This window comes from Castor canadensis, chromosome 13 (assembly GCF_047511655.1).
Source record: "Castor canadensis chromosome 13, mCasCan1.hap1v2, whole genome shotgun sequence".
NCBI classification, from domain to species: Eukaryota; Metazoa; Chordata; class Mammalia; order Rodentia; family Castoridae; genus Castor; species Castor canadensis.
The window spans coordinates 14,656,292-14,679,119 of record NC_133398.1 but is presented as its reverse complement, the minus strand read 5'-3'; the positions used below and the strand labels follow the sequence as shown (position 1 = coordinate 14,679,119).

Below are 22,828 nucleotides of genomic sequence, written 5' to 3'. Positions count from 1 at the left end.
AAGGGAGGTGGAGTGCCTTCTAGGCAGCTAGTTCCAGGGGGCAGGGACCCGCAGCAACTCAGTTTGGAAATGGTACAATATTGTGAATAAGCATGGTATATAATGGTGGCAGAGCCTCAGGGATGGAGAGATGTAGAATGCACTCTAGCAGCAGCTCCAGTATCCAGTAGTAGCTTGGGGCCTTGAAGCCTTGGAGTTGGGATCTGGAGTGTACCACTTGCTGTTTCTCTCAGTAGTCTCAAGTAGAAACTACCTCTCTGACAATAGCTGTGATGGCATGAGATGCAGGAGTCTTCTGCACAGTAGAGTAGGGGCAGGTGGTACTGGAATTTGAACTCAGGACCTTCCACTTGAACCATGATCCAGCCTTACATCTCTCAGTTCTGAAGCTGACTCTCAGACAACAGGATTGTAAAGAAACCTTTGAACAGGGGATGTGGTGTGCAGAATGCTATGCTGTGAGAGGACCCTGGAAAACATATGGATATAATTTGGCAATAAAAAGGAAGATTACCCTTTGTAAATTAAGGAGATGGCGTCCTACTTTATACATGTTGCCCTTTCTAACTCTGGTTGTTAGAAGTCAGCTTCCCTCTCATCAATTCAAGATAGTTTATGATCAGAAAAATGAAAGGCAAAACCCTTAACAATGATGACCTGCCAATAAATGACAGTTTAGGGACCTTTCTGACTAATATCATCACTCTCCTTCTCTCAAAACTACAATAGGGTGAAATTAATTGATAAATAGCAAAAAGCCTTAAAAGAAGGGCTTGGATATGGCCCAAGTGGTACAGCACTTGCCTAGCAGGCATAAGGCTATGAGTTTGAACCCCAGTATGCCAAAACAAAACAAAAACCCCCAAACAAACAGCAACAAAAACAAAAACAAAAAAACCCCACACTTTTTTAGAGATTTATTTGTGTCTGCTTTTCAAAGGAATAATGGAAACAAAAAGTATTTGTTTCTTACATGGAGAATATAACTTGATTCCAAACTACTAGTTTTTCAAAAATATATTCAAGATTACTTTTAAAATAGAATCAGAAGAGAAAAAAGGACAGAAAGAGAGAGAGAGAGAGAGAGAGAGAGAGAGAGAGAGAGAGAGAGAGAATGAAGAGAATTTAGAAACACTTTGGTTTCATTTTATTTGAAGCAGATTCTTAAATCAGACCATGAGTACATACATGGAACTTTTCTGAGATCAAAACTTTCACTTTATTGCAAAGATTAAGGTAGTCACAAGAATCTGAAGAACACTAGTTCTCTTGTGATCCTATTTGCTTGCTTTTAACGTATTTCAAACTCCTGGTTCCACTTCGTATTTCAGGGTAGATACAGAACAATGTTGGTGATGTTGCATTAGATACTCCATGATAGCTCTGGGAAGAGGGAAGTCTGTTTTATAAGACACAGTTGCAGCCAAATGCCTTCAGAGAAGTGCTGGTCAAAACATGGTCCCCTGCTTTAGACTCTAGAAGAAATCAATCAGCACCTTCCACTGCTGTTGTGGAAACAGGTTTTACATAGTATGGACCTTCACTCAAGTATGTTCTAAGTCTCAAATAATTTGGGTTCCCAAAGATTTCTGCAATTGTTTTGGAATTGGCAAGGGCTTTTACCAGTTCATACTTGGCATCCTTTGAAGCTTTGTCATGCTCCACAGACCGGTCCATCACATATTCTACAAAACCTGGGCTGTTAAACATAAGTTTCTGAGCCCAGGGTTGGTTTGCAATGGCCTGAAATAGAAGGCAGAAACAATAATTCCTTTGGCCTTAAGAAGTTAAGTTTGAGCTGGGTGCTGGTGGTTCATGTCTGTAATAGTTATATGGGAGGCTGAGACTGGGAGAATGGAGGTTTGAGGCTAATAATTCATAAGACTCCCATCTCCAAAATAACCACAGCAAAATGGACCAGAGGTATGGCTCAAGTTGCTTTGCAAGCTTGAGGTCCTGAGTTCAAACCCCACTCCCACCAAAAAAAAAAAAAAAAAACCAAAAACCAAGTTTGTTAGTGGGATGGCATAATACTTAGAAACGTGGTAGCGTGAGCCTTACAAACAAATTAAACCCAACGCTAAATGTTAAAAAAACTGTACATAAAGACATTCATCACAGTTTGGGCAGGGGGAAGGGGGGGAAATGACCCAAACATTGTATGCACATATGAATAAAATAAAAATTAAAAAAAAAAGATATTCATCACAGTGTGAAAGCTACAATATAAATACCAAATAATGGGGGAATGGTTAAGTAATTATAGTATATAGCAACAAAAAATAAACACTAAGACTAATTGTTTACAAACAATAGATAATGACATGAAAAAAGTCATACACAAGATTTAACTCATACACAAGGCATAATTACAACAGTGGAAAATTAACAGCAAAAACTAGAGAAGAAAAGACTATCCTAAAGACACTCAAATACATACACAAGATAATACGTTTGAGAATGTTCATGGTAATATCATTTGTATAGATGCTATCTAAATCTTCATTTGCAGAAGAATGATACACTATGACTATTCAATGAAATACTGACTTTCTCATTACTTCTTTTAAAATTGGTATATTTTAAAAATATAATGAAGAGAAAAAGCAAATTGCAAAGTTCTATGAGTAACATGATACCATTTATAAAATATATAAAATACTGCACAAAGAATATATAAAATACTGTACTTTGCTTATACACACAACATGTAATAGAAATATGAAATCACTTATGGGCCTATATGTCCTAAATTTGTTATTATGATTTCTCAGGGCAGGGGAGTAAAGGGAGAAAGGTATGAAAACAAGTAATAAAACTAAAATGAAATACAACAAAGGCATATAATATGATTTTAAAATTTTCAATTTTTCATTTTTCCTCAAAATTTAAAATAATGAATAAGAAACATTAATGTTATTACATTCTAATGAAGAACAAGGGATGAGTTTACAGTTTCTTGTTCTTGAAATGCATTTCAGAAACCAGCAGCACAGCATCGTCTGGATCTCAAGCTTCATCTTAGAATTACTGAATCACATGCTCCAGCTCAATAAGATCCCTGGAATTAATATCTGAGAAGCACTAGCCTAGACAACAGCAGCCACAGATGAAAAGTGGCCGGAAATAAAACTAGTCATCCCAACCAGCAAATCAAAAATTATCTCTACAACCATAGTCACCTAAGCAGACAATAAGGTAGAAGACCAAAACCAAAATAAACTAATGAGATACCAAAGCAGGTGCCAAAGTGGCAATCTTGTCTGATGACAATGGTGAAGTAGTCTAAAAGCATGATAGGACCATGATAGGAATATCCATATCCTTCAAGACTCAGATCACATATTACATCCCCAGGAAGCTTTCTCTGTCTTCCCCTACCAGCTAGGCCTACCATGCTGCCTACATCACATTATGGTAAGACTAGGGAAGTAAACGCTACATATCTATGAGCCCAGAGACTATGGTAAGAGCTGGGGCTACAAAGATAAATCAGATATGGTCCTTACTCTCCACAAACTCTGCTAATAGAGGAAGGATCAATTAATAAACATTTTCAAACCAATACAGTAAATAGTACACACAGGTACATTTCTTAACACAGCTGTAATTACGAAAGGAACTTTACTATTATATTTACTGTCTGGCTCTCTCGATAGACAGGAAGTTTCAGAAAGGAAAGTCTTTTGTTTTTTGGTGGTAGTGGGGATTGAACTCAGAGCCTTACACCTGCTAGGCAAGTGTTCTACCACTTAAGTCATGCCACCATCTCTTTTTCCTTTTAGGTTATTTTTCAGATAGGGTCTTGCATTTTTTGCCCAGAGCTGGCCTCAGACCACAATCTTCCCACCTATACTTCCCATGTAATTGGGATCAGAGACAAATGCCACCATGATTGGCTTTGTTTGTTGAGATAAGATCTCACTAACTTTTTGCCTGGGTTGGATTTGATCCATGATCCTCCCCAGTAGCTGGAATTACAGGTGTGAGGAACCATCATGCCTGGCAGGGAAGTCTTTATAAAATTTTGTGCACTGTTAAATTTTCTACATCTAGCAAACAAATTCAACAAGTAAATGCTGAATGAATATGATACAAGAGCCAACATCATTTAACTCAACCTTGTCAGTCTGGGCAAAATGAAGAGATACCTGAACTACTTTTTTTTTTTTTTGGTGGTGGTACTGGGTTTAAACTCAGGGCTTCATGCTTGCTAGGTAGAAGCTTTATCACTGGAGCCACTTCACCAGCCTGAGTTAGTTTTTGAAGAATAAATGAGAGGTTAATAAGCAAAGTTAGGAAAGAGTGTTGGATGCAGAAAGCATAGTGAAGGTCCAGACATATGAAACAAGCAAGTTGGCATCACTAGAGCATTAAGTACCAAAAGGGAAGTGCCAGGAAAGAAGGCTCAGGAAGAAGATGAGGACTGGGTAGACTGACCATGAGATAAGGAGCTTGGAATTAATTCTGTGATCCAAAAGCACCCTGTTAAGCCTCAAACAGTACCTAATATGGAGACCCAATCTCAAAATGCTTACCATCTGTCTCCCTCATTGGTCTCTAAAGTAACAGAGGGCAGCACCTGTGTTGTAAGTGGGTCCATTCCCAGAGTATGGCATTAGGACTGGCCAATTTTAAGTAGGCATGAGTTGAACTGGCACAGTTCCAGAAGGCCCAAAGTAGAGGAGTACCTACCGTGAACACTTTTAAGGCAGCACAGTGTAGTTCAGGGAAGGGCTGATTACTGATACCACGAAAGAGCTCCAGTGGGTCCCGAGATAAACAGGAAAACCAGGATTCGGTCATCCTCAGGAGGTCATCAGTCTGCTGCTCAGGCTACAGAGAAAAAAAAGAAAAGAAAAGAAAAGAAAAAAAAAAAAATCTCATGATGAAGAAAAGAAAATCTCACAATGAAGTTAACTTGTCTGGAGAAAAGGACATATTTGCAAGTCAGAAAACCTGGGTTAATTTCTTTTCTTTTTTTTGCAGCACTAGGGTTTGAGCTCAGGGCCTCATGCTTGATAGGTAGGCTCTCTACTATTTGAGCCACTCTGCCAGCTCTTTTTTGTATTGGGTATTTTTGAGATAGGGTCTTGATTTTTGCTGGAGCTAGCCTCAAACTACAATCCTCCTGATCTCTGCTTCCCAAGCAGCTAGAATTACAGGAATGAGTCACTGTTGCCTGGCTTGCTATGTTATCTTAACTAAGTCTAGAGCATTATTGCTCAAATCCAGCCCAGAACATTCCCAGTTTTTGTTGGGACAGGGTAAGCAATCTCTAGGATCTCTTCAGTTCTAATACTGTATGAGTCCATTTAACTTAAAAATGTCACTAGTCATATAAAGAGAGCTATCTTCTTTTACTAAAAGTGATAAAGATGGCATTTACTTGGTCAACATTTATATTAAGCTAACTAGTATTATATTGACTTAGACATATCTGATTTATTCTCCCAAACATATCCCAGTGCCTTTCATTAATTTCCCAATACTCACTGGTAAATACAGAAGAGACGAAATTGCATCCAAACATCTAATTTTTAGCTCCATGGAAGCATTCTTTGCTTGATGTCCTATTCTTATAAGCAAGCGTTCAAAGCGAGTTCCTTTGAAAGAAATAGTTGTTTTGTTGTTTTTTATACAGTGTTAAATTTACCATTTTAAGCACACAGTTCAGTGCTATTGAGTATATTCCCACTATTGTACACCATGACCATCATCTAACCATCTTTAAAACTTTTCTAATAATCCAAACTAAAACTCAATACCCCTTAAACAATAGTTTCCATTCCTCCCTACCCTCACTCCAGGTAACCAATGTCCTATTTTCTAATTTTTAGGAATCTGACTATTCTATGTACCTCATCTAAGTGGAATCATGCAGTATCTGTCTTTCGTGTCTGATTTCCTTTACTTAATATGTCCTCCAACTTCCTGTACCATGTGTCACAATATCACACGTTAGAGAAAGCAAGATTCTATTGTATGTACATAACACATTGTTTCTCCATTTATCAATCAATGAACATTGGGTTGCTTCCACCTCTTTTAGCTATAATAATGCTACTATGAACATGGGTGTACAAACAACTACTTGAGTCCTTGCTTTTAATACCTTTGAGTATACACCTAGAAGTAGAATTGCTGGATCAAACAGCAATTCTGTTTAATTTTTATGTGGAATTTCCATATTATTTTCCATGGTGATTCCTTACCATTTCACATTTTCATCAGAAAACATAGGATTATAATTTCTCTATATCTTAACACTTGTTATTTTATGCCTTAACATTTTTTTGGTAATTTTTTTTTTTTTTTTTTTTTGGCAATACTGGAGTTTAAACTTAGGGCCTCACGCTTGCTAAGAAAACACTCTACTACTTAAGCTACTCTGCCAGCCCTTATGTTTTTAAATTTTTAAATAATGGTGATCCTAATGGATGTGAAGTGAAAAATGAAAATTTTCAAAGTATACTTTTATGCATCATAGTCCCTACCAACCTAAACCAACACAAAAATAAGCATGTAGTCAGAGACCATGTGACAGACCTAAAACATACAACTATACGCAATGCAGCATATATAAGGCAAAGTGTATAGGATTGGAATCAAAGGACCTGGATTTGAGTAGCAGCTGCCCCAGTCTGTATGATCTTAGAAAATTTTCTTAACTTCTCTGAGTTTCAGCTACCTTATCTGTAAATGAGAATGACAATGGTATGTTCTTTGTAGGACTACAGAAGGATTATATGTTATAGGCTAAAGCACTTAGAAGCTAACATTAGTGTTAGAACTGGGACATGACATAGTCTTTGTAGAACAATTACTAGTCAAGAAAGATGAAGAGGACAGTGTTTGGTCATAATTGTTGGTAGGACCCTGAACAAAGAGAAGTAAAAATTAAAGGTGTTCAGTACAAATTAAGAGACTTTTAGAGATGAGTTCAGTCATGGGTAAAGACTGCCAACCATAGAAGTAGTTTTTACAATGTAGTTAATATACTAGCAAATGTATTTGAGTACTGAATCCTTGTCAAAAATTAAAATATACCTAAAGAAAGCCAAGACAAGCATACCAACCTGTTTTCTGTAAAACCTGTTTTCCTTCAACATTGGACCCCAGGATTCCAACTGTGTCTACAGCTACACCAATCATGGTGGGGTCCTGACTTTCTATCATTTCAAACACTTTTTCCACAAAGACAGGATAACGCTCACAGATCTGCTGAGGACTATCCATGACTGCCAGGTTTCCAAAAAACTTCACAAATCCTGAAGATATACATACAAAAAAAATATACTAAAGATACATATACAAAATATATTTTAATAGGACAGCACAAATTGTGGGTCCTATGTTTTCATAAGAATAGTAATAAATTATAGGCCAGAGTATTGTGATGCCTGGAAATCAGAGACCATAAAGAGATCAAAGAACCTCTGATACATGGAATAGAAACCCCAGAATGGCAACAGAGCTGGGTCAAAATACTGAGTATTATAATATGCAAGAGGCAGGACAAAGAATAAGGTCTTATATTTCAGTTTTTGATATATTGTGTTGATTTTTTATAAGGTATGAAATATGGATTAATTTCATTCTTTTGCATATTAATATATAGTTGTCTCAACACCATTTATTGGGAAAGCTGTTTTTTTCCCACTGTGTGCTGTTGGCATCTTTGTCAAAAATTAACATAAATTCATGGAGAAGTCTCTGAACTCTATTCTGTCGCATGGGTCTGTGTGTGTGTGACTTTATGTCACTAACAGTTTTGATTACTATAGCCTGTAGTATATTCTAAAGTCAGGTTGTGTGATGTCTCTGGCTCAGTTCTTTTTGCTCAAAACCTCTTTTGCTATTTTGTGCTTCCACATGAATTTCAGGATTGTTTTCTCTACTTCTGGGAAAAATGTCATTGGAATTTTACTGGAAATTGTACTCAATCTGTAAATTGCTTTGGATATGGACAATTAACAATATTAATTCTTCCAATCCATAAACCTGGAGTATCTTTCTATTTGTGTCTTCAATTTTCATCAGTATTTTATATTTTTCAGTATACATATTGTTCACTTTCTTAGTGAGATGTATTCCTATGTATTTTGTTTTTTTTTTGGATCATATTGTAATGGATGGTTTCCTTAATTTCTTTTTTTGGATATATTTGTTAGTGTTCAGAAATGCAGCTTTTGGTAGGGTGAAGAGTATTCTATACATGAGACCATGTCATCTACAAATGAGAGCAGTTTAATCAGATTTGGAAGCCTTTTATCTTTTTCTCTTATCTAACTGCTCTGGCTAGAACTTCCAGTACTATGTTGAGTTGAACTGGTAAAAGTGGGCATCCTTGTCTCATTTCTGGTCTTAGAGGAAAAGCTTTCAACTTTTCACCAAAGAGTACAATGTTAGCTGTGGATTTGTCACACATGCCTTTACAGTGCTAAAATACATTCCTTCTATACCTAGTTGAGCTTTTAAGAGGAAAGGATATTGAATTTTGCTACATGCCTTTTCTGTATCTATTGAGATGATCTTTTTTTATTATTATTATTATTCATATGTGCATACAAGGCTTGGTTCATTTCTCCCCCCTGCCCCCACCCCCTCCCTTACCATCCACTCCGCCCCCTCCTTCTCCCCCCCTATCCCCTCAATACCCAGCAGAAACTATTTTGCCCTTATTTCTAATTTTGTTGTAGAGAGAGTATAAGCCATAATAGGAAGGAACAAGGGTTTTTGCTGGTTGAGATAAGGATAGCTATACAGGGAGTTGACTCACATTAATTTCCTGTGCATGTGTGTTACCTTCTAGGTTAATTCTTTTTGATCTACCCTTTTCTCTAGTTCCTGGTCCCCTTTTCCTATTGGCCTCAGTTGCTTTTAAGGTATCTTATTGAGATGATCTTATGTCTTTTGTCTTTCACTTTGTTAATGTGGCATGTTACATTTATTGATTTGTGAATCAATAATTGTGGTTGATCATCCTTTTAATGTGCTACTGAATTTTGTGGCTATGGGTATCTTCTGAAAGGAACCAGCTCTAAGGAGAACAACCCCTGGACTCTCCCAACTGATAGAACCCAGAAGCAAACATGTACTATCATTTCCAACAGTATCAATGTTTCTTACCTGGCAAATAGAAGCTAGAGAAAGGGTCTGAATCTGCCCCAACAATTATATTAGAAATCTGGTCAATTATTCCTTCTTGAGCAAGGTACTGTCGTCCATGATAAGTATATGCCAGTGAAGTCACCATCTCTATGCAGGTCGCTCTAATATGAAAGACAAAATTAGGAGATTCTGCATATAAGTAGCATATCTTAAAACTGTTTTCATATAGGTTATTATATTTAATTCTTCCCACCAAATCTTTAAGGTCCATAATACTGGCTCTACTTTTTAAATGAGGACAAAAAATGTACAAAACTGCAGTGACTTATCTGGAATCACATTTGTTAATACAAGGAAGAGTTTAGACTTAAATCTTGTCCTTTTTAACTGGAGGCACAGGATTTTTTTAAGCTTTCGTTTCATTTTGAAATGTCAGAGCATAATACACATAACGCTGATTTAATTCTGCTTTACTTATTTCATTTTTTTTTTGTTTCTTTGTTTGTACTGGGGTTAGAAATCAAGGCTTTGCACTTGCTAGGCAGGTGCTCTACCACTTGAGTTATGCCTCCAGCCTTTCTTTCCATTTGTTTTGCTAAACTATTTTTTTCTATGTCTTCATTAGGCTCAGATATTCTAATGCATTGAAACAACATAACTAGCAACTGATTTATACATAAGTTTAATAAACTTAGTCACATTTAAAAAAAATAGGACAATCAGAAAGGCACTTAATAGAAGAAACATAAAAAGCCATATACAGAAAGATGACAACTATAATGCTATTATAACAGCAAGATACTTCAAGTCAACCAAGTGCTCAATAGCATGGATGTAGTAGTAAACTGGAATATCAATAAGGCAACATCTGGCAGATATTTAAAAGGAATTTAGGGAGTAGAGGGAATAGGGAGATGGAAGATACTGAAATTAACATTTTGAGGACCTAATTCAGCCACTGTATTAGTTTCTATGGTTAATTTGCTTAATCTTCTTTAAAGAATTGTTACTGTTCTGCAGGATGCCAGTGGCTCACACCTGTAATCCTAGCTACTCAGGAAGCAGAGATTAGGATTGCGGTTTGAAGCCAGCCTGGCAAATAGTTTGCAGGACCCTGTCTCAAAAAACCCATCACAAGGGAGGGGGTGGGGGCAGGGGGGAGAAATGACCCAAGCCTTGTATGCACATATGAATAATAAAACAATAAAAATAAATAAATAAATAAATAAACCATCACAAAAAAGGGCTGGTGAAGTGGCCTGAGTAGAAACATTACAATCATCTGATAAGATAATAGGTTAAAAAAAAAAAAACAAAAAAAGGTATGCAAGCTCAACCCTTCATCCTTTGCAAAAGCCGGTATTTTATCTATCATGCCACAGTACTATTATTTAACAATGCCAAAGAATCCACCTGATAAAATGCTAAGTCATCCAAAATGGCAGTTATCATGTGTCTACAGTTGTTTAAGAGCACACTTGCCTAGGGACAGAGGACACAGTCACTAGAAAACAGCTGAAGTGTCTTGCAGAGCTTTGCTTAGTTGCACTATGTTGTCATATTATAATATCAACAATTTTCTGAAGGCCTTTTCCTAAAGACACACATCAGACATGGGATTGAGTCTTGGACACAGGCTCTAATATGGAAGATCAAGCTAAGTCCCAAGGTTGTTTCTTGGCCTTGCAAAAGAGGAGGGTGGGGGGCATAGCTCAATTGGTAGAGTGCCTGCCTAGCAAGCACAAGCCATGAGTTCAAACTCCAGTGCCATAAAAAACAAACAAACCTAAAAGAGGACATTTTGATTTACAAACTCTCTTAAGTCAACACACCTGACCAGTACATCCTCACCAGTCAGCTCTCTCAAGAGCTGGGTCACCAATCCACTTGTAGTACAATAGTTTAAAGATTCTGATGACACAGAAGAAATCTCCACAATTAGCTGAAAAATTAAAAAAAAAAAAAAAAAAGATCAAATAGCCTCAAATCTGTGAGGTTTCATTTTAAGTTAAATGTACAACTAGGTATTTTGTATAACTGAATTTTAAAAAATCCATTATTTGTCTTTCATTAACATATAAAAACTACTTTGGCTTAGGAATATTCCTATGAAATCATCAATCAGGTACAGAGCTCGAATTAGCAACAACAAATATTAAGACCATTCATTCACAGGTAAAATATGTAACAGTGATAGAATGCTTTCCTAGCATGTACAAATCCCCAGTACCACAAAAAAAAACAAAACAAAAAAACAAATTACTGACACAGGCTATCAGCAACTTAGTCACTTCATTTGACAAGCATGTTCTGAGAATTTACTGAGAGATATAAGACACTGAAAGGTTTTAAGCAGAGAAGTGACAGAATCAGATATGGGTTTTTAAAAAGATCATTCTTATGCATATTTTAAAACATTACAGTATACACGGTAAATATATACAATCTTTCTGTCACTTTAAAAAAAAAAACAACACATTTGAGGAACAAGCCATTCTGACTGCATGTAAGATAGACTAAGGATAAAAAAATCTTTCAATTACAGCATATTGATGCATAACGAGCAAGAAGGAATATGTGCTTCTAACAAGTAAGTGAAAGATCAATAGTCTTTCTTAGACTGGAACACAGTGCCACATTCTAACCTCGTTACTAAGCAGCTTTTAGAACAGCAGTTACATGGTTCTTTTAATTATAATACAGGTGAACAAGACCAGTATAGAATATTTGGGGACTGTAGGTATGTGTGGCTCAAGTGGTAGAACGCCTGGTAGGCAAGTGTTAAGCCCTGGGTTCAAACCCCAGTCCCACCAAAAAAAGAAAGGAAACAAAAAAATATTTGTATGCAAACACAGTGGTCCAGCTAAGTAATACTCATAGGTTGGTCTAGGGTAGTGGTTGCTATACTAATGAAGAGAAATATACAGGTTTAAATAAAATGGACACAATGTGCTGATTGAATAGCTATGTGGCAGAAAGAACAGATCTCACGAAGAATGAGCTCAAAGTCTAATACCAAATTTTGAGACAGGGCCAGTTTGCTGCTGCTTTTTTTAAATCAGGGGCATGCAGTGGATGAGTGTGAGAGTGTTGGAATACATTCAGGTGGGCAAAAGTGAGTAAGCAGTTGAATATGAAGGTCTCATATCATCACATAGGTTGGAACTAAAATCACAAGATGAATAAACTTGCCTAAGTCTGAGTACAGACTACATTGAGAGCAGGGATTGGGAGTTCACCTTCATGAACGTCAATAACTAAAAGTTCAATAAGGGATAATAAGCCAGAAGTCAGAGAAGAAAACACAGACATAGATAGAAGGAAAACTCGGGTAGAGTGATACCAAGACATGCAAAGTAAGCAAGTATTCTGAGATAGAATTAAGATTGTACAGGGTTCCACTTTGGATACGCAGCCCTACTAAGAACCAATTACTCCTTCAATAGTGATGTTAATAACAGTACCATATGAGGTTTACTATGAGAATTAAAGACAGTATTTGTGAGAATTTTAGCCTAGTGCTCAGTACAAACCTGGTAGAAATAAGAGCCATTTCTTCTTACTACTACTGGTAATAATTAAGTCTAGTTTTCAATGATATCTCCTCTATTACTACACTACACATTTTTTTTATTACTATGCCATAAACAGGCTGGGAACACTTCCAACACATCCCCAGTACCTTATACCATGCCTAACACAATGCTCAATAAATGCATATTAAGTGAGCCATCTTGCCTTCCATTGTAAATTTACTGCATTCTGTCTGTAAGCATCAGAAAGTGTGTGTTTTCAGTCTTACCTCATATACCCTGTATCGAACAATGTCATTTGTCTTCATTACAGTTTTCAAATCATCCAGCAGATTGCTTTCAAATAAAGCCTCCAGTCCAGCTTGGGTTAGTGATATTCTTGACAGGGATTTGATAGCCTTATAAGGAAAGAAAATATATTTTAAGTCACGAAAATACAGAATATTCCTATCTATTGCCTAAGATTGATGATGAAAATTAGTGTATAATATGTACTCATTCAATAAGTATTCACACGTTAGCTATTGTTATTTTTAACTGGAAAAAGATCAAGAAATACAATGTAAACCAAATAGTTAAGTATGTGTCCTAGAAAACAGAAGTTCACTATTTATTAACCATTTATTTATTTGATATTATCTATATGAGGTTATAAAATCAGTTCCACAAATCATCCATTCTAAACTTTTATCTCTCAATTTAGAAGGCCTTTTTAAACTCTAAGATACTAATGTCTCTACATGTTTGTTGATGGTTCTAGCAAACTCACCGCTTTAGCTACAGATAGATTCTCTCCACCAATGCAATAAACAATTTGTTTTAGTAGTTCAGGATTATTTAGAATCTCAGTTACAGCATCTGAATTTTCAACAATTCTTCCAACCTGAAAAATAAGATACTCTTCTAAGGTACAGCACATGTGAACTCATGTTCAAAATTTCCCTAGCAATTATTTTAGGAGTTAGTGATTATAACTACTGATAACTCATTAAAAAATCACAATGACTCTAATTCATTAAAGCCAAACACATATATGGCATAGTGATATCTTTAAATGGAAAGAAAAATTCAATGGATAAACAGAGGAGTTAGGTCAATGAGTAACAATACAAATCCCAATCATCAATTTTTAAGTGCAATGAGTTTGAGCAAATTAAGTAACTTCCTTAAGTCTAATTTTTTATTTGTAAAATAGGAAAATGATACTTAATTTCAGGGTTGTTATGAAGATTAAATGAGACAGATAGCCAAGGCACCTACTACAGCATCTGATATAGATATGGTCAATGAAAAAAATCTATTGCCTTTCCCCTTGTTACTGAATAAATAATTTAGAGAAGAAAAGGAAAAGCAGCAGAGGATCTACCAAGAACTAACTGCTTAGTTCCCAACACTTCAGTAGCTAGACATCAGTGGCAGCTCTTCACTCAACAGCAGGATGTTTCAGTTGCCAGGGTAACAATTACTAACTTATGAGCTTAATGACCTTGATAATAGCACTGAGACAGGATTCAACATGGCAGAGTAGCTGCTCAACACCTGAGAATCTTTTTCTCTAGACTAGGAGTTACTTAAAGAAAAAACAGATTTATCTAGATAATTCCAAAGGCATATGGCGCAATACCTAGCATGTCAAAGGAATTTAGTCAGTATTTGATTAATCAACGATCAACATGTTACTTAGAAGAAACTCTTTACTTTAGCTTATATTTAGAGATTATAGTTAGCTAGGCACAACAGAATAGACATATCTTAGGAACTGGGAGGGACTGGTACCCAGCACAGAACCTGGCTCAGACAGGTGATCAATGTTAGTGCCAGTAAAATTTCATACCTGGGACAGAGTGAGGATTTTTACAGAGTCATCGGGGTGAGTCAGTCCCCTCTGAAGATCAACCCTGAGGTTCCTGGCCACGTGGACTGGCTCCACAGCTTGGAGCAATCTCTCCAGAATGGATACACACAAAGTAATCTGTTCCCTAAAGGAGACACCATAGATCTCATTAGTTCATTCATGTCCTGTCACATTGGAAACAACAGCTTAATAGTTGAAGCTTCACTCACTGAAGATTTCCTCCACAAAGACTTTTCTTCTACTCACTCATTAAACATTTACTACATACCTATTATTTGTCATGCCTGTGTTGGAACTAAAAGGAAGGGTAATAAATATTCTCTAGTCTCAAAGAGCGCAGTCTCATGAAAGATACAGGAAAAAAAAAAAGCAACTATAATCCAGATAGATAAATGATATAGGGTACAGCTAAAAGCTATAGGAGCTTAAAAAAGAATACAAGGTATAGGGAAGGCATCTCAGATGGGTATACCTGATCTAAATTTTAGGAAAAAGAAAGAGCAATCCAGAAGAAAAGTGTTCCAGGTACTTTTACTCCAGGAGTAGTAGCACATGAAAAAACACAGAGGAATAAGACAGTGTTAATACTTTTAAGGAACCACATGGCACTTGGTAGGACTGGGGTCACAATGAGGGAGAGCTGTGGAAAAAAGGGTGAATCAATGTAAGAAATGAAACTGGAAAGATGCACAAAACCAGACCGAGAGGTCTCTTATGTCATGCTTGGAATTTAGGCTTTTTCATAAAGCAATGGCAAGCCAAGGAGTCGCTTTAAATAAAGAAGTGACACCTGAGATCCGACAAACAGAGTCAGTTTGGGTCTGGGTACACAGACCATTTGCTTGGCATGTGCAAAAAAAAAAAAAGAAATGTCACTCTGCATCAGTCTTAGAGAAAGAACTTTCTTTTCTTTTTTTTAAGTTCAAGTTTATTAGGAAGTGGGTCATTTCTACAGAGAAGGATGACTACAGAAAGAACTTTCAAATTAGAAGGCAATACATTTGGGAGGTGATGAAGGCGTGAACCAGGGAAGTAGTAGTGGGAATGAAGAGGGAGAAGACAAAAAAACTAATAGAAAGCTAAGTTAATCATAACTTGATGACTACCAGTTGTAGATACAGGTCCTGTTTCAAGAGTAATTTCCTTGTCTCTTAATAGACAGTACAAAAGTGGGCTAATAAACTAGTAATAGGAGTACACATATTTAAACGGATACAATTTTTCTATATGGTGACTAAGGAATACAAAAGACTTAAAAATGAACATAGTCTTACTTTTTTGCGATATTAGGGTTTGAACTCAGGGCCTCTTATGCTTGTTAGGTAGGTAGGTGCTTTAACACTTAAGCCATGTCCCCAATCCTTTTTGCTTTGGTTATTTTTTTTGGATAGATGTGGGCCTCAGACTGCCTCCTTCCTACCTCCTCACACATGGTTGGGATCACAATTGCACCCCACCTTCCTGAGTTTACTAATTCAGGTATGTGTGTGTGTGTGTGTGTGTGTGTGTGTATGTAATCTCATTAACTTTTTGACTAGGGTGGCCTCAAACCTCGACCCTCTCAATCTCCCTGATTGCTGCTTAAGTAGCTGAGATTATAGAAATAAGCCACCATGCCTAGCCAAAAATGAAATACTCTTCTTAACTCAGGGATTCCACTTTGTATAACTGAGCCTAAGGAAGTAACAAAGAATGTTTCTATACCCAATAATTGAAGACATAATTACACAAAAGTCTGTACACAAATATTTGTAACAGTAGAAACAACCTAAATGTCCATCAACTAATAAACGGATAAATACAATGTGGTATAGGCACGCAAGGAACTCTTTTCAGTAATAAGAAGGGGAAAGTACTCATGCATGCTGCAATACAAGACTGCCTTGAAAATACTTTGCAGAGAAGCCAGACAGAAAAGGCTTCTTTTTGATGATGATTTTATTTATATGAAATGTCCAGAATAGACAAATCTTGGTTTGCAAGTGCTGAGGGAGAGAAACAAAGAGATATGGCGAGTGACTGCTTCTGGATGTGGGTTTCTTTTCCTTTTTTAAAACAACTGTGATTAAAGCCAGGCACGGTGGTTTATGGCCTGTAGTCACAACTACTTCAGAGGCTAAGGCAGACGAATTGTTTGAGAGTTCAAGGCCACCCTGGGCAACATCTAAAAACAAAAAAAGAAGCCAACTTGGGATCATTCACCCATTTTAATAATTCTTCAGGCATACAGTACTGTGGGAATAAGCACATTCACACTACTGTGCAACCACACCATCATTAATCTTCTGAACTTTTTTTAATTCCCAACCTGAAATACTGGAACCATTGAAGACTCCCTATTCTCCCCTCCCTGGCCCCTTTCTTTTCATTCTCTTAACTAGAATGTTTAATTTTGATGAATTCCAATTGATAACTTTGTTCTTTTAGAGAACACGTTTTTGATGTCATATCAAAGAAATTTGCTGAACCCAAGGTCACAAAATGTTTTCCCCTGAAGTTTTATAGTTTAATTTTTATATTTAGGTCTATAAATCTACTTTCTTTCATATACTGTTCGTGGAAATGTAAAATGGTATAACGTCTTTGGAAAACAATTTGTCAGTTTCTTAAGAAGTTAAAATGTCTACTACCATATTAATCAGCCATTCTATTGATTAATGAATGTTACTCAAAGAGAAAATACTTCTATGTAAAAACTTGTACATGAATGTTCATAGCAGTGTTGTTATAATATCCCCAAAAAGAAAACAACTCAAATGTTTATCAACTAGAAAATGGATAAACAAATTTCAGCACATCCATACAACAGACTACTACTCAGCAATGAAAAGGAACAAACTCTTTATTCACACTGCATGGATAAAGTTCAAAATAATTATTTTGTGTAAAAAATATCAAGAGTGCACACTCCATGACTCCACATATATAATACTTCCCCCCCCCCACGAGTCAAAACCCCAGTAACCTTATCTATAGTGATAGAAAGCAGACCAGTGGTTGCCTTGCCGAGGTGGGGGAGGGATTACCAAGGGGCATGAAGAAACTTCTGGGAGTGAAAGATATATTTATTATCTTATTGTGGGAATGGTTTCACAGGCATACACACATAGTAAAACTTGTCAAATTATACATTACATGCAGTTCATTGTATATAAATTATACCTCAATAAAGCTGGTTTAAAATGAAGAAAAAACAACAGTGGTAGGTTAAGCTGCATAGTGTACAAATTCCAGGTCATATGTGGCTCTTTGGTACCAATATGCCAAAGAGCTAATAACTCACAATCAGTCTTGTTCGATTTCCACATTGTAAATTAGTAATCTTAGGACTTCATTTTCCTCACAAAAACCTGAGATTCTAGACTTATATCCACAAGATCAGAACCTGAACCAATATGGTAACCTATGTGGTTTAGCCAGGATGATAGCAGTGTATGTGGAGACCGCCAGAACACTATCCAGAGGGGAATCATTCCCATAAATTTGCAACAGGCATCTACTATGTATTCGGTTGTGAACTGCTGTCTTTAAATTTCCATTAAACTGCCTGCTAGAAACTACTCCATCCATCATTTAGAAAACTGTCCTTTTTTGTGCCTTATTTCTCAAACTCCCTGTCACTGTAGTTAGTTCCTGTTTTATCTCTGTTACCAACTTGCAGTATGGCCTTTGAAAGTCTCATCTATAATTTGTAGTTGTACGAGGTACCCTTTCCAGATGCTGAGCCTCATTTTGTATCTGGCAAATATAGTATTACATATTTTGCTAGGAGAACCAAACAGAAAATGATCCCTGCCTTCAAAGAACTTACAAACTAGAAATACACACATAGAACAAGGCAATTATGTCAAGTATCATTAACAGAAATAATGATAAAGTCCTTTAGGAGCTTGCAACTGAAGTAACAGAGAGATGAGGGCATTTAAATTAGAAGGATTGGTAGGAATAAAGTTGAGAAAGTGCAAGTCATACTCTAGGGAACATCAGTGGTGTGACAGGGTAGGTAGATTAGATGAAATATAAGTGGAGTAAAGGCAGAAAATGAGGCTGCTAAAGTAGGATGGAAATACACTGGAAATGGCCCAAATACCAGACTAAGAAGACATGATTTTACACTGTAGGCAAGGGAAAAGATTTGAACCAACTGACATGAGAAGTTCACCGGGGGTTGCAGGGTGCAAAGGACTAGTTAGAAAAGTAAACTTAGAGGTAATGAGTGTCAAGATTAACACAACAGCCCTAGTAAATGGAAGAGAACGAGAGCCTACATTAAAGAGAGACTACGTAAGAAACATTTCACAGGTAGACTTGAATAATGGTAACTAATGTAGTTAATGAGAGAAACATGAAAAGGGGAAATACCTTAGGTCAGAGCAAGGGGGCCCTCTGAAATAATCCAGTGTTGATCCAGAATTATCTTTTCAAGTGAAAAGGTGACTTTTAAATTCTGTATCACAAACATCTTATAATTCGTTTAAGTGATCAAATTATTAAAGTGTTTTTAATTGAACACTAAAGATGTGTATTAAATCAAAAGTTGCAGTCCTAACATTTTTAACTCTCATTTCCTTGCTAACAATTTCTACTGTATCTCTGCAGATAATCCCATGCTATACCCATTATGAAACATTTACACACAATGGAATCACAAGCTTTGAAATTTTCTTTTTGCACTGAAGAACAAATATTAGAGCTCTTTCCATATCGACATATATAGATCAACCTCAATTATTTTAAATAGCAGCATAATGTCACATAGCATAGTGTTACACAGTAATGTATAATTTACCTACAATCTCTTTTCAATAAATATTTAGGTTGTTCTTAGTTTTTTGCTGTCACACACCATCTGCTATGAAAATTCCTACAGGCACAGCACATTTTATAAGCGTCTACTTGCATTTCTAAAATTTCTGTAACAGCAATAACTGAAATTAAAAGGTGTGTCAAGTTAAAATGTTCATGGATCTTGCCATATTGCCAGGATAGCAGAGGAGGAGAAAAGTCAAGCACTGGTACACAGGCTGTGGAGTTTTTTGCAGGTGGCAACCTTGCTTTTCTTCTCCCGTGGCTACTTCATGGATAAGCAGTGAGGCTAGGCGACCACAGCAAACATGCCCAGGGCCACCCCTCCGCGGCTGGCCTTAAACCACAACTCCTGACTCTCAGCCCACGGTTCTTCACTCTCTGCAATTAAGGCCTCCGCTGCAACAGGGAAAATCACTCCCGTCGCCCCCACCCACTCCCGTTTCCATACTTGCTTGGGGGAGCTCTCATCCCTGCTCAAGCCCCAGGGTTCTCTCACCGATGGTTTTCATTAAGCAGAGAGAAAAGAGGACCGAGGTGCAACTCCGCCGCTTGCTCTCGAAGCTCCCTGAGCGGCACAGCTTGTACCACGGACTGCAGCGCGCGCAACTCCTCCAGCGGCGCTTCGAGCCGCGCCACCTCCCTCAACAGCGCCAGCGCCTGCGCCGCCATCTTGCCGGCTCCAGCCGGCCCACTCATTAGGTTCCCGCGGCTCTTCTCTAAGTCTCGCGATATCTGCTTGGTGCAGCCTTCTGTTGGGTCCGCCAAGTCTCGCGAGATAAGGTCAATTATGAAGAGTCAAAGGTCGCCAGCTGTGTTGTGCTTCCAGCCTGTGCAGAGTAGGTTACGCGTCCGAGTTTCTAGCAGTTTGGTAAACAATGGGAGGGCTAACCTTTGCCGGGTGTCCGGCAGGCGGAACAGAGCGGATGAGGGCTTACCGGCAGTTAAATGGCCCCGAATCAAGCTCTGGCAGCAGAGAGCGGCGGCGGAAGTTGCTCTGGGCGGGGCGGCGTGCTTGGGAGAATCGGATCCCGAGCCTATCAAAACGAGGCGGAGGCGCCTACCTCTGGAAGGCAGGAAAGAGGTTTTCCAGAAGGTGGACCAAGGCGTGAGTGATACGGCTGTGGGTACCATTTTGGCCTCGATGAGTCAACGGTACGCCTGATTAAGAAAAACAGGTCGCATTGGTCCTGCGTGGAGAAATTTCTCGGTCTACTCCAAGATGTTGTGCATTCCTGTGATATAAGCACCGGGGAAATGGAGGCCGCCTTAACTTTCTCAGTAGAGTAGCAGACCATAAAGGGGCAGCCAACGACCTCAAAGCCATTTGCAACCATGCCAAACGGATCTTGTAGGTATCTGGTGGAAACCAGCGGTCAGGGCAATCCAGATACGGTTTGAGACGTTTAAAAGTTGCTGCTGTTTGCGAAATGTGAGGTTGATGGGAGAGGAAGAACCATTAAACGCTGAGTTGACACCCAAGTATTTCAAGAAGTTGGAGAGATTGATCAGAGATTCCTCAGCAGGTTCCCAGTTTCAAGCAGATTGTTGCGGGAAACAGCGAGGGAAACAAAGTCACCGAGACCACTTTGCAGGAAGCAGGAATTTTATAATTCTACCAGACTCTGGAGATAAATTCTCAAAGCCCTGAGCCCGGATCAGTGTCAGGAGATGAGTTATGTACCCCCCCAGGTGGGTAATGTAACCAAGGGGTTTTTGCAGTATATGGTTCGCAGGTGGTCAGAAAGACAAGTCAGTTACAGAGAAACAAGTTAGTTACAGAGTTTCCCCTCAACCCCCCCACCCCGACAGAATGTGGTCACAGTTACAGGAAATCTTGCAGAGCCTAGCTGGAGGCCTGTGACACTTTTGAGCTTGCAGAAAGCTGCTTGTAGCCCCCATAGTAGGGAATTCAAGGTAAATTCTAGACACAGTAAATCCCAGAAAAAATAACCACGTTGGCTCCAACAAGATGAATCTCTTTTGGAAGTGCATGCCTCCCATATTTTTAAGGAAATAGACAAAAATCGGGAAAGCTTAGAGGAAACTAAGGTCAGGATTTCCCTCATTTTTTTGTGCCAGTGCCTCAGGGCTCAGGTGACAAAATGATAAAAATCATTGCAGCATTACAAGACCTTAATCTCCTTCGTCTTCTGGAAAAAGATAAAAAACAACAACAACAAAACGCCCTCCTGTGTTCTGGCGATCACACCCCGAAGTATCTATAATCACTGCCCTCTTTTTGGAATGGTTTCTCAATCGTTTGTCTACGAGGCCCTAAGTTAATGTAACAGACAAAAAAAATTTGAATTTGGAGTCTTACTTATTACAAACAAAAGTCCCAACAACCTGACTTAATATTCTTTGTTCCTAATGTTGATGTGGTTTTTCCCTGGGAAGGCACTAGCTTTCTCCAGTCCTTGTATTATTGTATAATTGAAGCATTCAGGTGGTATTGCAGCAAACAAACGTTTGACTACTTTGCTGACTTCATAGATCTAAACCCTCACTGTATGTTTTAAAAAAAAGAACATGGCAACATTACAACATCGCTGATACTTTATTAATGGTTAAAGAGGTGATGGATGACATAAGACAGCCATTTTTAATAAAGCTTAGTGGGAACTTTGAGAGGATGCTGCGAAATAGTATGTATGTTTTCCTAGAGTTGATGAAGTCAAAATGAAGAAGAAAAAGTCCATAGAGTCTGCAAGATGGGTGAGTTATAAATTCATCAATAGCAAGAATAGTGAAAATAATGAGCTACTCAATCTTCGGTGATAAGAGAGTCTATATCTATAGATGAGGAAGAAAACAAGTCCCTGCCACCAGAGGTAAATATAAGGGAATTGAATTGAATGCTGTTTTACTGCCAGTCTTCAGTCCTCACCAATATTGCAGTTGATAGGGATCCTTTCCAGGACTGAAGTTTGGCTTGAAAAAAGTTGTGGTAAATTGCTGTATATCTATAAAGTGGTGCAGAAGAACCTTCAAAATCAAAGGAGTCCAAGAAAGAAAGATGATGAAGTGGATGATGGAGATGAATGCAGGATCTGAGTCTGAGGGGAAATCTGAGTCTTTCTCAGAGTCTGAGACTGCCAGAATCCTGTAAGAAGGAGAAAAGGTGGAGAATAAAAAGTGCCAGAAGTGCCTGGACCTTCCGGCAATGGTAAAGACTTAATATATCTGAAGAGCCTGCCAAAGCTGTAAAGGCAGAATTGGACTTCTGGAATCTAACCTTGGAATTGAATCTGAAGAGAGTAGAGGTGTCTTGAATTGAAGGATGAAGAATATCTAGAGGTTATGTCTTCCAAATAACAGTCTCTTGCTATCCTTCTGTCATTATCTCAACATCACCTGCATCTCTACCATCATTCTTAGAATCAGCAGTCACATGTCTATAACATTTAGTCATTGAACAAACACTGTGTAAACTCTGTGCAGGGCCTTGTGTTAAACTTGGGAATTCATCTCAGGAAATCATCTGAGGATCTGAGGTAAATGGTCATAACATTGTCCA

The 22,828-nt window shown here is 37.8% G+C and overlaps 2 protein-coding genes across 5 annotated transcripts in view; one reads left to right on the top strand and one right to left on the bottom strand.

Moving 5' to 3' along the window:
* Positions 1-1,130: 1,130 nt before the first annotated feature.
* On the bottom strand, positions 1,131-20,159 carry Psmd5 (proteasome 26S subunit, non-ATPase 5). Its single transcript, XM_020172616.2, has 10 exons — positions 19,808-20,159; positions 14,482-14,626; positions 13,417-13,530; positions 12,917-13,045; positions 10,947-11,056; positions 9,133-9,275; positions 7,080-7,271; positions 5,497-5,606; positions 4,696-4,836; positions 1,131-1,743 (listed from the first exon to the last, which is right to left on the bottom strand). The coding sequence occupies exons 1-10, from the start codon at positions 20,005-20,007 to the stop codon at positions 1,486-1,488; spliced, it is 1,542 nt and encodes a 513-aa protein (XP_020028205.1). The 5' UTR covers positions 20,008-20,159; the 3' UTR covers positions 1,131-1,485.
* The window catches only part of LOC109692159 (protein CutA homolog), a 23,054-nt gene continuing 20,316 nt past the window's right edge, over positions 20,091-22,828 (top strand). For 2 of the 4 annotated variants that reach the window (XM_020172615.2, XM_074051136.1), the window contains exon 1: positions 20,373-22,805. Coding sequence is in view for 1 of the 4 variants with exons in the window: in XM_074051135.1 (XP_073907236.1) it covers positions 20,980-21,000 (21 nt within the window). In the remaining 3 variants the exon portion in view is untranslated. Of the gene's footprint in view, positions 20,148-20,372; positions 22,806-22,828 lie in introns of those variants that run through there. The other 2 variants (XM_074051138.1, XM_074051135.1) reach the window with 2 other exon arrangements.